This window comes from Mustela nivalis (assembly GCF_964662115.1).
Source record: "Mustela nivalis genome assembly, chromosome: 3".
Taxonomy (NCBI): Eukaryota; Metazoa; Chordata; class Mammalia; order Carnivora; family Mustelidae; genus Mustela; species Mustela nivalis.
The window spans coordinates 79,906,389-79,922,225 of NC_139022.1; the positions used below are offsets into that span (position 1 = coordinate 79,906,389).

Sequence of the window (15,837 nt, forward strand, 5' to 3'; positions counted from 1 at the left end):
AAGGAAGTCATGTGGACAGCCAGCCTGTCCCCCATTCCTTTGGAGAAATAATAGAAAAATACTGCTGACCACTTTCCCATTTATAAAGGTAGTAAATGTTGCCAGGTTTTAGTGGTTTTTTTTTTTTGTTTTTTTTTTTTACTATATTACAAGCTACATGATGCAAGTCAGCGTCTTTGTGAGTATCTTCCATACCTTTCTGGCTGGTTATTTTATTTTATTTTTAAAAATATTTTATTTATTTATTTGACAGAGAGAAAGAGAGATCACAAGTAGGCAGAGAAGGCAGAGAGAGAGGGGGAAGCAGACCCCCACCAAGCAGAGAGCCTGATGTGGGGCTCGATTCCAGGACCCTGGGATCATGACCTAAGCTGAAGGCAGAGGCTTAACCCACTGAGCCACCCAGGCGCCCCTGGCTGGTTCTTTTAAGTGTTGGATTTGCTCAGCTATGACCATCAGTTTGTAAGTGGTATTTGCTTAGATGAATTCATCAGCCTTCTGCTCCTGCTCTGCGAGTACCATATGGTCTAAGGGGTCCCTGGCTCAGTGGGTGTGGTAGGAGCTTACCAGGGCCAGGCCATCGGGGGTTGAGGTGCACTCCACCAAGTCTCCTCCCTGATCTGTCGCCAGCTGAACTCTGGTGTTGGGAACCTCCTCCATCTGCCTCTGCTTTGCAGCATCCTCCATGAAAACATCTGAAACCTCCCCTACCACTCTCCCCAATAAATTATAATAGGAATGCTCATGAGGTATCTGAAGACACTACAATTTAAAATATGAAGATACAAAATTGTAGCCGTTACTAAAACAAATAGAGTAGTCCAGTACCAACAAAGTGGTTAACTGCTGAAAAGTTCTTTTTTTTTTTTTTAAAGATTTATTCTACTTATTTTAGAGAGAGAGAGCATGGGCAGGAGGAGGGGTGGAGGGAGAGTGAGAAAATTCTCAAGCAGACTGAATGTGGAGCCCCACACAAGGCTCAATCTCAGAACCCTGAGATCATAACCTGAGCCAAAATCATGAGTCAGGTGCTTAACCTTAACTGACTAAGCCACCCAGGTGCCCCAGTGCTGAAAAATTCTTATGCTAAACTAGGTTTGTGTGGACTTCTGAAAGCCCTTATAAATATGCTTTTATATTCACTATAAAACATGATAAGGAAAAAATCATTTTTTGATTCCATCCTAATTTCTCATTTTAAAATTAGCTCTAACAGGGCTGATTTCTGATGTATAATAGAAGTGAAATTCTCATGGTTATCCAAAAGATGTTTACAAAAGTTAATTAGCACATATTCCAAATTCATATAAAAGAAATGTCATTTGGGAGGATTTATTGCACTTGCCTTTCACTACATGAATCTGTAAACTTAATAAAGAAGAATAGATCCATTGATTATAAAATAAAAAGTTTCTTATTAAGAATAAAATATTCAATGACAAAATGTTCAATGTTCATTTAAAAAATACATCAAGAGTGTGTCTGGGATTGTTTGGTTTTGTTTTCTTTGATGCTGAGTATTTTGTCATCAATCCTGGCCTGGAAGAGAAAAGAATACACAGTCAAAATGCAGGAAGATATTTGAAAAATGTTTTGCGAATCTTTGATTTTTTAAAAAATTTTACTTGATCTATAAGAGCAAATTTTACATCTCCTAAAAATTAAACCTCAAAATATAACAATTTTATAGCAAGCTCTGTTAAAACTCAAATTAGCCATACCTTTTTGGTTTTGTTGCAGTCTTCTGCACTCTGCCTGAGTTATCTTTAGTGAAAGAAAAGTCAAGAAATGCTATAATGAATAACATGAAATTAAAAAGCTGTCTAAAAATCTAAAAAGTTAAAGCTGATTGATTAGAGATAATAAAAAACTTTGTTAGTACTACATAGTTCATATTTAGACACACCAAAAACTAACTTTATTGCATAATTTCTTTATAATTTACTTATTTTATAGCATTATACTTAATTTTATTTTTGCAGTTGGGCTAGAGTCAGACTACCAAAAAACAACTTATAGAGGCTTTCTGGCTGGGTGATTATAGTTAATTTACCCCTGTGCTTCAGCAAAATTTCTCTGAAGGAATTTCTTTCTTTTTTTTTAAATTGAAGTATAGTTGACACACAATGTTATATTAGTTTCAGGTGCACAACATAGTTAATTGAACAAGTTTATATGTTATGCTGTGCTCGCCACAAATGGAGCTACCGTCTGTCACCACAGAGCACTATTTCCATACCATTGACTATATTTCCTAAGCTGTACCTTTTATCCCTCTGAGTTATTCATTCCAAGGGAATTTTGCCTTTGATTAGATTACTCGGCTCCCCTAAACGCCTGAGTTCGTTCCCTGCTAAATCAAGCCCAGAACAGTTTTGCCAAAATTTAAAATCTAATGGCTTCAGTTAATTCTAACCCATGCTAAGGTAACTGACATATCCTTAAATGGCAGCATACACAGTCTATCCCTTTAATTGTATGCATTTTAGATTTAATAACAATCTTAATTTTAATAAAATGTTCCTAGAAAATCGAGTTCTTTAAAATGACTGCAAACTCACCAGTACTTTGGGTGCTTTCTCTGGGTTGGTTAGCTACATTAACTTTTTCCTTTCTCAGTTCCTGGATAATGCCTTTATTTAAACATACATCCACATGCACATTGAACAGGGTAAGATCTGAAGTCTTTTGCTCTAGATTACAAATAGGACAAACTAGAGGTTGGTCTGTTATCGCTTCATGTAAATAAGACTGGGAGGATTCTTGCTCACTTAATGACCCAATCTCTTCCAATGAAACAGTAGAGGAAGAATTGTGACACCGTGCATCAATATTAAATAATTTGTTTGAAAGACTAGCACATTCCTCTTTGCTGTGCTTATCACTTAAGCCATCTATACTTTTTGCTTTACGTGGGTTATCTTCAGTCTCTACTAGCTCTACACAATTTACTGAATTGATTTCTGAATCCTTCTGAGGGGTTTCATAATCCTGCTTCCCATGGAGTGAGAATGAAGGATGTACATTTTCTTTCTTGTTAACTTCTGTAGAGGAAGCATGTGAACATGAGAACACATTGGAGTTTTCACTGATCAAATGTCCATCAAGACATTCATCTATATGTTTATTAAAGGCTTCCAGACTGGTGCTTCTTTGCTCCCTAAAGCAAATTGGGCAGGTAAATATCTGAGAGTTATTTGAATTCTCCGACGTTTCTAAATTCTCATTCATCTTCTTCTTTAAAACTTGAACTGAATGTGATGTCTGTAAACTTGGTTTACCCACAGCTTCACATTTAAATGTATCTTGATGGCACAATTTCCTTTCTAATCGCTTTTTATCAAAAAAACTCTTCTTATGAGACATTTCTAGAGGTTTCAGAAACTGATCTTTGTCAGTTTTCTCTACCATATACCCAGTGGCTGACAGAGTTGGGTTTCCAGCCTGTAAGAAGCTAATAATGGTCCTTTGTTGGTGCTTCTTATCTTCTTCACTGGGAAAACTGGACAACCGTACACCTAAATTAAACCAATGACAATTACTTTCTTAATAAAGCCAATTCACTCATAATGCATAACAGTATTTTGCATAATATTGTTGTGACATATATACAAAATGATGTTTAAAGAAAAATAATAAGCAATATGGCATATTTTCTGAATTAAAGTATACTTTTTCAAAATGGGTACTTCGCATGAAGTTTACCTTCCTTTATAAAACTGGATATCATAAATAGTATCTGTTGGAGTTGGCATGGTTAGATAATAATTATATAACTAATATTTGACAGAAGATACCACTAAATACCAACTAACGGATTGGAGTCAACTTCACAGACTCTAGCTCTTTTTTCCCAATAGCCTTGTGTTTTAGAGCACTTTTTAGATTCACATCGAAAGTGAGCAGAAAGGTCAGAGTTCCTACATATCCTCTGCCCACACCATGCACAGCCTCCTCCAATCAATATCCTGCAGCAGAGTGATATGGTTGTTACAAGTGATGAACCTATCTTGATATAACATTAACACTCAAAGTCCATAGATTACATTAGGGTTTATTCTTGGTGTTGTACATCCTATGGATTTTGACATGTTTAATGATATGTATCCATTATTATAGAATCATACAGAATAGTTTTTACTGTTCTAAAAATCCTTTGTGCTAATTCTATTCATCCCTTCCCTACCACCTACCCTTGACATCCACTGATCTTTTCACTGTCTCCACAGTTTGGTCTTTTCCAGGATGTCATATAGTTCAAATCACACAGTATTTAACCTTTTCACATTGGCTTCTTTCACTTAATAAAATGCATTTAAGGTTCGTCCATGTCTTTTCATGGCTGGATAGCTCATTTCTTTTATGCACTAAATGATATTCTATTGTCTGTCCCAGTTTCCAATCATCTACTACTGAAGGGCATTTTGGTTGTTTCCAATTTTGGCAATTACGAATTATGTTGTTATAAACATAGGCTCTTTAGCTTTCAATCAACATACTTTATTCCATCAATTTCAAGTGTATACTATGTTTCATATATGAAAGTACAGCTAATGATCCACTCTTAGCAGTAAAGGTGGCATCTGGAGTGCTTATCCATGAGCATCCTCTCACGCAATTCACTTTAGAAACTTGTCTTGTTAATTTGTTTGTTCACCACGCAGTGGCTGCAGATACAGTTTTATATTGTCACAATTCCTTATCTGCAATTCTGAAATCTAAAGAGCTCTAAAAATTGTAACCAACAAATGGTAATTAATGACCGAATTGATGTGAGACTATATTTAGAGTCTTTCTAACCTATTGTGAATATTTTCTTGTTTTGCTACAAAAATATTAATGTGTTTATCATGAGGTGGTGCCTCAGATACCAAAGGAGTACTACATAATGTACTCAATATGTACTGTATTTGTTTCCTAAAATCTGAAAGGTTTTAAATTTTGAAACATACCTATCCCCAAGGATTTCAGTAAGTAGGAAGGAAAAATCAACTGTAATTGGTTCTTACAGGAATTAAACTAATGAGCATGGTTTCACTTACATCAGGTTCTAAGAACTAAGAAAAATGGCAGCACAGGTACAAACTCCTAAACAGGTTTAAGAAAAAAATGAAGGAGAGAGAGAGAGACTATTTCCTAAGTTGATTTCTTTAGGAAAATCTAGCAGATTTAAGGAAAAACAAGAAAAGGCATACCCATAAGTCTTAATCTCAAAGGATGTGGAAAATCAGCATCAATTTCTGTTCTTAGCAATTCTTTAGCAATAGCAAATATTTCTTCTGCAGTAGAAACAAGAGATGAAACTGTAGATGCACGAGTTTTTACTTCAAAATTTACATTCTTCAGTTTAATGGTAACAGTTCTACCCTACAACCAACAGAAAACATTGTTATATATAGTTTTCTAACTTCTAGAAACAAGCTATATTGTATGTTAGAAAAAATTCAAAAACATCTCTTATATACACATAATATAGAAGTATAATCAATTATTTATGAAACATGGTAATGAAATCTGTCAAAAAGAATAAATGAAATATATAAGCAACCTAAAAATCCCATTTTAGCCAATAATTATTGCTTCTTTCCCAAATGAATTTTTATAAAAAGACTTTTTATATAAAAAGCAACATTAACTGATCATTTTTCTTTTTACTAATCTCTTTTAGATTTCAGTACCTAAAAAGAGAGGAAAAAAGTTTCTTAAAGGGGTCTCCATTGAAAGGGTCTTACAGACAGCTCACAGTTATTGTGTACCTACTATATGCCAGACACTATGCTAAGCCATTTACATGTAAGAACTCTACTGTTATTTTTTAATGGGTACAGAATTTCAGTTTGAGATAATGAAAAAGTTCTGGAGATTGATAGTGGTGATGGTTGCACCATATGAATGAACTTAATGCCATAGAAATGTAACTTAAAAATAGTTAAAATGGTAAATTCTATGTTACATATATTTTACTACCTCCCAGAAGTTCTGAGAGTGGGCTGATGGACTCACTTCCAAAGAATAAAGTATGGAAAGGGAAAAGTAGTAACTTCACAGAGGAGAAGCCTAGCAAACACTCACTTAATCAGGTGACAAAGGTTACTACCCCTGGTGATAGCTTGTGGCCATCCTATACCTTGAAAGGATGTAATGAAGAGATTTCACCTCTAGTATTCTTTCTAAAAATCCACAACCCTGGTCTAATCATAAGAAAAACATCAGCCAAGCCTAGATGGAAAGACACCCTGAAGGATACCTGGCCAATATTCCTTAAGACATGAAGGTCAAGAAAAACAAGGAAATACTGAGAAACTGTTACAGATTAGAGGAGACTAGGAGACAAGATGACTAAATGCCGTGTGGTTCCCTGGACTGAATCCTGGAACAGAAAGGACATTAATGGAAAAACAGGTAAAATCCAAAAAATGTCAGGAGTTTTGTTAATAGTTATGAGCTAATTTTAGTTTCTTAGCTTGACAAAAGTACTATGACAATATGGCTAAAATAACATAAGATATTAATAGTGTGGGAAACTGGGTATATCAGAACTCTCTATATGATCTATACTACTTTTCTGTATATATGAAATGACTCTAAAATTACAGGTTTATTAAAAATTTTTAAATCAATTCTATTTCTACTTAAGGTATGATAGAGAAGGATTATAAGAAATATATAGAGGAGGGCAATAGAAAAAAAAGAAATATATAGATATCCCATTCTAATAACTTTGTTGTTTTCTGGTTTTTATTTTTTGGGGATAACCTTTGAATACCTTTGTATTATACTTTGTAATAACTCCACCTCTGGTTTCAGAGTTTGGAAGATTACTAAATATGGATTGTTGTGAGTAAAGATTATAAAATAGAAATTTAAAACCTTCCAGGTTTTGTTTGCAATGTGTTAAACAACCTAGAACAAAGGCCTTGAAACAAAATGTTATTCTAGAAAATCACTGTCTACCTGAGAAAAACAGTAAAGGAGGGTTGGAAAGATATTTATACAAAGTAAATATAGTTCCAGAGAAATCCTTACCTTTGCTTTATTCTCTAATGTCAATATAACTCTGATTTTGAACTTACTCAAATGTACTCCAAATTCTGGAATTATACTGGAGCCAGCCCACTGTTGTAAGTTGCTTCTTCATCTAATCATCTTATCATAGGCCTCAATTATGGGTCAGAATCAAATTTGTCTCTATTGGGGATGGGAATAATCCTTTCTAATGCGTCTCAATTTGTACTCGAATGTAAAACCCAACTCTTCCTTTAAAGTATCATTTTACTATTAAAATTTTTTTAAAAACCAGGGGCACCTGGGTGGTTCAGATGGGTAATTATGTGCCTGCCTTTGGCTCAGGTCATGATCTTCTGGTCCTGGGATCCAGCCCCACATTCCGTTCCTGGCTCAGCAAGGAGTCTGTTTCTCCCTCTGCCTCATCCCCCTCATGCTTGCTCGCTCTCTCTCGCTTTCTCTCTGTCTCAAATGAATAAATAAAATCTTTAAAGAAGTTTTGCTTTTTTTGTAAACTAAGAAGACCACACCAAAATAAAGTACCTTTAGTCCTTCTTTCTGCAGATCTTGAGCAAGTTCACTGCAAAGTTCCCGGCACAAACTATATTGTTCCTCTGCTTTACTTATTTCATTGAATGTCCTAGAAAGACAAAAATGATTTTGGTGCACAGAGTAACCTATAATCCAGGATAATTAAGGAGTGACAAAGTACGTTTAAATAGCTTAGCATCAAGTTATATTTTCTGCAGCACAAAATAAAATTTTCAGATGAACTAAGATATAATTAAGGAAAAACATCTAAAATCTATGTAAATAATGGAAGATCATTTGTAGTTAAACTGATTACCAAAGGTACATTTGCTTTATCTATAATATTTTTTAAAAAGTTGATTAAAGACTGACATATTATATCAATAAAAGAAAATATAAAAATCATATGATCATTTCAATAGATGCAGGAAAAGCATTTCACAAAGTATAACAACCACTCATGATAAAAATCCCAACAAAGTAGGTTTAGAGGAAACATATCTCAGCATAATAAAGGCCTTACATGAAGAACCCACAGCTAACATCATTCTCAATGGGGAAAAACTGACAGCCTTTCCTCTAAGGTCAGGAACAAGATAAGGATGTCCACTCTCACCACTTTTATTCAATACAGTACTAGAAGTCCTAGCCACAGCAATTAGACAATGTAAAGAAATTAAAGGCCTCCAAAGTGGTAAGGAAGAAGTAAAATTTTCACTATTAGACATGATACCATCTATAGAAAACTGAAGATTCCACCAAAAAACTACTAGAACTGATAAATGAGTTCAGGAAGGTCACAGGGTAAAAAATCAATGTACAGAAATCCACTGCACTTCCATACACTAATTATGAAACATCAGAAAGAGAAATTAAGAAAATAATCCCGTTTGCAATTGCACCAAAAACGATAAAATACCTAGGAATAAACGTAACGAAAGAAGTGAAAGACCGGTACTCTGAAAACTATACAATATTGATAAAAGAATTAAGATGACACAAATGGAAAGACATTCCATGTTCATGTTTGGAAGAACAAATATTGTTAAAATCCCTACACTACCCAAAGCAATCTACAGATTAAATGCAATCTCTATCAAAATACCAACAGCACTCTTAACTATAAGGAACAAATTGAGGTTTGCTGGGGTTGGGGAGGGTAATTGGGTGATAGACATTAAGGGGGAAACTGATGTAATGATGTACACTGGGTGTTATATGCTACTGGTGAATCATTAAATACTATCCCTGAAACTAATATGCTATATGTTAACTAATTTGAATTTAAATAAAAATCTAAAAAAAAAAATAGCAAGAGCATTTTTTGCAAAACTAGAAGAAACAAACCCAAAATTTGTATGAAACCACAAAAGGCTAAAAATAGCCATGGTAATCTTCAAAAAGCAAAGCAAAGCTGGAGGTACCACAATTCCAGACTTCAAGTTATACTACAAAGCTATAGAAATCAAAACAGTATGGTAGCAGCACAAAAATAAGCACACAGATCAATGCACCAGAATAGAAAGCCAGAAATACACCCACAATTATATGGTCAATTAATCTTCAACAAAGGAAGCAAGAAGATGCAATGGGAAGAAGATAGTCTCTTCAACAAACGGTTTTGGGAAAATTGGACAGCTACATGCAAAAGAACATATTGTTACACCATACACAAAAAGAAATTCCAAATGGATTAAGGACTTAATGTGAGACCTGAAAACATAAAAATCCTAGAAGAGAGCACAGACAATAATTTCTCTGACATCACTCATAACAACATCTTTCTAAATATGTCTCCCAAGACAATGGAAACAAAAGCAAAAAATAAACTATTGGGACTACATCAAAATAAAAAGCCTTTGCTCAGCAAAGGAAACAACCAACAAAACCAAAAGACAACCTATGGAATAAGAGAAGATATTTGCAAATAATATGTCTGGTAAAGGGTTAGTGACCAAAATATATAAAGAATGAGACAACTCAACACACACACACACACACACACACACACACACATACAATAATCCAATTAAAAAATAGGCAGAAGACATGGACAGACATTTCTCCAAAAAAGACTTATAGATGTCCAAAGACAAATGAAAAGATGCTTAACATCACTCATCAGGGATATGCAAATCAAAACCATAACGAAATATAACCTCATGCCTGTCAGAATGGCTAAAAATATCACCTCATGCCTGTCAGAATGGCTAAAATCAAAGACTCAAGAAACAAGTGTTGGCAAGGATGTGGAGAAAAAGGAACCCTCCTGCCTCCTGTGCTGTTTGTGGGGATGCAAACTGGTGTGGCCACTCTGGAAAACAGTAGGGAGGTTCCTGAAAAAATTAAAAACAGAACTATCCTATGATCCAGTAATCACACTACTGGATATTTACTCAAAGAATTTGAAAACACCAATTTTAAGGGATATATGCTCCCTAATGTTTATTGCAGCATTATCTGCAATAGCCAAATTATGGAAGCAGCCCAAGTGTCTATCAACTGAGGAATGGATAAAGAAGATGTGGTATATATATATATATATATATATATATATATATATATATATATATATATATATAATATTACTTGGCCATTAAAAAAAGAAAGAAATCTTGCCATTTGCAAAGACATGGAGGGATCTAGAGGGTATAATGCTAAGCAAAATAAGTCAGTCAGAAAAAGCTAAATACCATGATTTCACTCATACATGGAATTTAAGAAACAAAACAAAGGAAAAGAAAAGAGAAAACAACAAAAACAGACTCTTAACTACAGAGAACAAACAGATGGTTACCAGAGGGGAGGCAGGTAGGAGAACAGGTGAATAGGTGGTGGAGATTGAGAGTACACTTATCTTGAAGAGCACTGACTAATATATGGAACTGCAGAATCGCTATACTGTACACCCAAAACTGATATAACATTGTACCTTAAGTACACTGGAAATTTTTAAAAAGCTGATTAAAATCACCAATGGGTAATGATAATGCCCTCAGAACTTAAAATACATTATGGTATTTGTGTATATAGACAGCTACAGAGGGTTAGCTTAAGAAAGTATATATGAGAATATTATTCTAATTATTGTATATATATTTTTTGGAATAGAAGTATCTTCAAGTAGATATAAGGGGATGATGGTTCCTGGCACCTACATAGAGTTGTCTAGTAGACAAGTGGAAATGGAGGGCTGGTAAGATTAAACATAGAAATTTTAATTCATCTGCACAAGAGTGTTGAAAAAAGGCAAGAGGTCATATTAACATAAAAGAGGAAGATGATCTCTCTTTGGCATAAAAAATCCTGAGCATAGGACTATTCAGTGAAGAGTCTCCCTTCTAACTCTAACCCTAGCTACCCAGTTCTCCTCCAACCAATGTTTCCAGCTTCCTATTCATTTAAATTTCTCTGGAGTATTCTTTGTATAAGCAAATTTGTACAAGCAAATAAGCAAATACTTCCCCTGTACTTTTTTACATAAACTGAAGAATATTAGACACATTGTTTAGAACCTTTTCTCAATTCATCCTGGTGAGAGTTCCTTATGAATATGTAATTCCCTCATTTTTATACAGCAGCCTAACATTCTAATTTAAAATGTAAGGTCACTTAACCAATCCTCTGTTTTTGGATATTTACTTAAATACTATCTTTTGTTATCATGGAAAAAATAACAAGTAACCTTATATACTTGTAAAATGACATGTGATTACATGTGTGAAATGAATTCCTAGAAAAAGAGCTGTGGGATCAAAGTGCAGGTGTGTCTGTGAGTTTAACAGACATTGCCAAAATGCTTGCCCCTTGTGGTGGGCAAAATAATGGCCCCCAAAGATGTCCAAATCCTAATATCCTGGAACGCAGTACATTACATGATATAAGTGACTTTGCAGATATGATTAAGTTAAGATGGAGAGATTAGCCTGAACTGTCCAGGTGGGTCCAATATAATCCCAAGGGTCCTTCTAAGAAGATAGGAGGGTGAGAATCAGAGACAGACAAGATGCTAGGCTTGAAATGGAGCGTGGGGCCATCGGTCAAAGAATATAAGCAGCCTCTAAAAGCTTTTGGTAAGAAAATGGATGTGTCCTTGGAGACTTTAGAAGACTTACATCTCTGCCAAGACCTTAATTTTGGACTCCTGATTCAGAACTGTAAGACAATAAATTTGTGTTGTCTTAAGCCACTAAATCTGTGGTAATATGTTACAGGACCAATAAAAAACTAGTATAATTCCTTCAGGTTAATAGCTATTTCACTCCCATAGTCTGTCCAATAGAGCATCTCTGCCAACCCATCAGTGAAAAAGGCTATCTTGAGAAACTTCATCTGTATTTTTTTAATTATAAAAAAGACTGGGAATATTTGCAATGTTTCAAGAGGCATTTGTACACCTCCTTCTTTGTTAACTAATTAAATCTACTGGTATACATTTCTGAAAATAATAAAATCTCATCAAGATTTCATTTGTCTTCCATACAAGATTGTAAACCACTGGACTATGCCCTCTCTAAGCTCAATAGCTTACTATTTGACCACTATGTGCATTCACTAACATTTGAAAAGTTTCAAGAAGAATTTCCAAGGTCCCTTCTTAAATTTCTCAAATAACTACTCAGTAAATTTTCCCACAAACAGGGCTAGAAATTAAGATTCAGAATCTTAAGATGATTGGTTTTCATTTAATAGGAGGAAACCAACATTAGAAATAAATAACTATAGTTAAATTTTTTCCCATGGAGAGCATAGCAAGCAAAGATATAACATTATACTGGGATATTTAACTTAGTCACATCAACTACTGAAAAATGTCATTTGGTTTGCAGACAGATTTTTCTATTTCAGTGATATTTTGCAAAAAAAAACCAAAAGTTAAAAATAACATGAATTATGAGTTATGAACAAAACATTACCTCTCAACGCTCATGCTTTTCCTTTCTCCATCCCTTGAAATGAAAAAGAAAAAAAAAAAAAGATTTTCTTTACTTTTTCAAAGAAGACTCAGTTCTTTTTAGTCAACCAAAAGGATTTAACATATCAATTACCCTTTAAAGAATTTTTTAAATGTATTTTGTTAAAATTCATACATCATAAAGATCAGTGAGTTTTTAAAATCTCAAAATAAAACTATCAACAAAAAATACGGATGCTAATATCATTATATGTAAAGTGGATCAAGTCTATATCTATCAAAGAGAAAAATTTTACAATAGGTTGATATTATAAACTGGTTCTACTAAAAGTGTGAATATAAAAACCCTGGCTTATAAAAACCAGTAAGAGTTAGTAGTGTAATGTCTTGCTGTTATATGATCTGATTAAATACCAATTACCTAGTTTTTTGTGTGGTATATTAACTGTGCTCTCCTATAGCTACTTATTATTCATTAATACCACTCTATTGAACCTCAGTTAGAATTTGGACACAGAAATAGGATGGTGATTTGGAATCTGAGCCATCTAGTTTGGTTGAATTTTAGCTGTTCTGAGAGAAGTAGTTGAAACTAAAAAAGCTGAAATGACATGTAGATTATTCATTTCCCACATATTCAATGAACCTATAAGGAGTAAAGTACTGTTCTAGACACTGGGTATACAGTTATGACCAAAACAGACCAAGTTTTTATCCTTAAGAAACTTGTATCTTACTGAAAGGAGACAAATAAAGACATATAGAAGTAAATCTGGAGTATGTCAGAAGGTAAGAAGAATTAAGGATTAAAAAATAAAGCAGAAGAAAGAAATAGAGAATGTACATAGAAGGGAAAGGAGGGGAAAAAAAAAGAAGGGAAAGGAGGTTTGCTATTTTACATTATTATAAATTACCTATGAATTTCACTTCAAAGGATTACTGGCATCTTTAAATACCACAGATTCATATATGTTATGTTATATCAAGAACTACATTGTTTTCAACCACTATGTAAATAAAAAGGAGGATAATCCTTGGATTAAAGAAAAAGTTTTATTTCCCATGACTTCCAAATACTAGATTATTTCTAGTAGTGCGATTTCCTTCTCTGATCTTAGCATTACATTCGCTCAAGATCAAAGTCCGCTAACTATGGGCTTAAAAATGAGAACAATGGGGCGCCTGGGTGGCTCAGTGGGTTAAGCTGCTGCCTTCAGCTCAGGTCATGATCTCAGGGTCCTGGGATCGAGTCCCGCATCCGGCTCTCTGCTCAGCGGGGAGCCTGCTTCCTCCTCTCTCTCTCTGCCTGCCTCTCTGCCTACTTGTAATCTCTCTCTGTCAAATAAATAAATAAATCTTTAAAAAAAAAAAAATGAGAACAATGAGGGCACCTGGGTGGCTCAGTTTGTTAAGCATCTGCCTTCAGCTCAGGTCCTGTTCCTGGGATCCTGGGAGAGCCTCCCACATGGGACTGCCTGCTCAGTGGGAAGCCTCCTTCTCCCTCTCCCTCTGTTACTCCTCTGCTTGTGCTCTTTTGTCAAATAAATAAAATCTTTAAAAAACAAAAAAACAAAAGGGATGAGGAGCATGGACAGATGAGAAAGGCAGTAGCTGCAATCTCTGTAAGATTTAGCACCTTTAATTATTTTAACTTATTTCATTTGCCTCCTCTATAGTCTTCCTGCTTTCCTTTAGTTTAAGTAAATAAAGGAATTGTTCTGGGGGCAGACTGACAGGATGATGATAAAATTATAAAAATAGTGTCCCATGTTAATTCCCATTCTTCTTAAAAATTCCTTTCTTGGGGCACCTGGGTGGCTCAGTGGGTTGGGCCCCCTGCTTTGGGCTCAAATCATGATCTCAGGGTCCTGGGATTGAGCTCAGCGGGGAGCCTGCTTCTCCCTCTCTGCCTACTTGTGCTCGCTCTCTCTCTCTCTGTTAAATGAATCAGTAAAAATCTTAAAAAAAAAAAATTCCTTTCTTTTCACCCACTCCCACAGTGTACTCTTCTAGCTCTTGGACATTTCTTTTTAAGACTGAAATGGAAGAGTGGCAAGGAAGAATCACGGACCTCTCTTGCTGTTTCCTCTTCTACATCTTTACATGGCTGGCTCCTTCAGGTCCCTGCATTTGGATTATGGTTGCCAACACCCACTCTTACTCCCCAAGGCATGTTCTAGTCCCTAACTCTGCCTTACTTTCTTCATTTGTTTATTTGGTTACTTCGTATTTACCACACTATTCTGCAAAGTCCATGAAGACAAGATTTTGTCTTATTTTCTACTGTTCTTCCCAGTGCCTAGAACAGTAACTAATGAAGTAAGTACTCACTACTGAATGAATCAGTCAATCATTTATAAGTCTGGAAAAAGAAAAGAAATAAAACTTGTTTTATTTATAAAAGAAAAGAAATGAACTTGTTAGGTCATGAAGGTTCTCAAAGAATCATTAAATTTCCCCACTTACGGGGTAAATTCTCGAATATGAGTCACCTTTCTTTCCTCAACAATCAGGCCATTAGTCTTACGTTCTGAACAAAAACAAGGCAGGTACAGAAAAGAAAGTACTCATCATTCTTCTTATCTATCTAACCAATTGCTGTAGCCAATAGCCAAAGAGTGATTCTTTGTTCTTTTCCTTTCCTGCCACCTGCAATCTTTTGGCTCTAATTCAAAAATTATATTCCAGAATGAATAAGACTCAAAAAATTTTAAAGCATGTTATCCTATAAACATGTCTAGGTGGCCCTGTCAAGTTGAGCATCTGATCATGGTTTCAGCTCAGGTCATGATCTCAGGGTCCTGGGAGCAAGCCCTGCATTAGGCTCTGTACTCTGTAGAGTCTGCTTGAGATTCTCTCTCTCCCTCTCCTTCTGCCCCTCCTGCTCTCTCTCTCTCTCTTTCTGGAATAAGTAAGTAAATCTTTAAAAAGAAATAAAAAAAAAATGTTATCCTATAGCCTCCTTATCAATGGTTAAAATTGTTATTTCAGGAAATGATAAGAAAAAAACAGAATGACTACACATATAGGTACCTTGTCAGGTGTGTTGAACCTAGACCCAGGGAAATATGAAGGAAATGATGCCAAGATGTTTCAGAGAAAAGAAGAGAAAGCAATGCCCTCTGTTGGTAGAGTTCTGTACAAGTAATAATTCCAAGAGCCTTTAACATTTTCTCTGTAACTTTTCCTATTCCAGAAACCTAGAAAAGAGTTATTATTTATTATTAATACAGTTTTACATTAAGGCAAGTAAAGATATTTAATCTCATTATACCTTTTATAACCAATAAAAGGTATGAATAATGTGACCATCCTCACAAGTCATGCAATAAAACTACTTTACTTCTCGGTACATCTCCTAAACTAGTGTTGCATGGAAATTTAAA

The 15,837-nt window shown here is 34.8% G+C and overlaps 1 protein-coding gene across 9 annotated transcripts in view; it reads right to left on the reverse strand.

Annotated features, from left to right (window-relative positions):
- Window positions 1-210: 210 nt before the first annotated feature.
- Window positions 211-15,837, reverse strand: part of POLK (DNA polymerase kappa) — a 67,729-nt gene continuing 52,102 nt past the window's right edge. For 8 of the 9 annotated variants that reach the window (XM_082724944.1, XM_082724947.1, XM_082724939.1 and 5 more), the window contains 7 exons: window positions 15,485-15,651; window positions 12,453-12,485; window positions 7,549-7,645; window positions 5,196-5,367; window positions 2,562-3,518; window positions 1,722-1,764; window positions 211-1,539 (listed from right to left, as the gene is read on the reverse strand). In XM_082724944.1, coding sequence (XP_082581070.1) covers window positions 1,455-1,539; window positions 1,722-1,764; window positions 2,562-3,518; window positions 5,196-5,367; window positions 7,549-7,645; window positions 12,453-12,485; window positions 15,485-15,651 — 1,554 coding nt within the window. In that variant the 3' untranslated portion in view covers window positions 211-1,454. The remainder of the gene's footprint in view (window positions 1,540-1,721; window positions 1,765-2,561; window positions 3,519-5,195; window positions 5,368-7,548; window positions 7,646-12,452; window positions 12,486-15,484; window positions 15,652-15,837) is intronic. The other variant, XM_082724946.1, reaches the window with a different exon arrangement.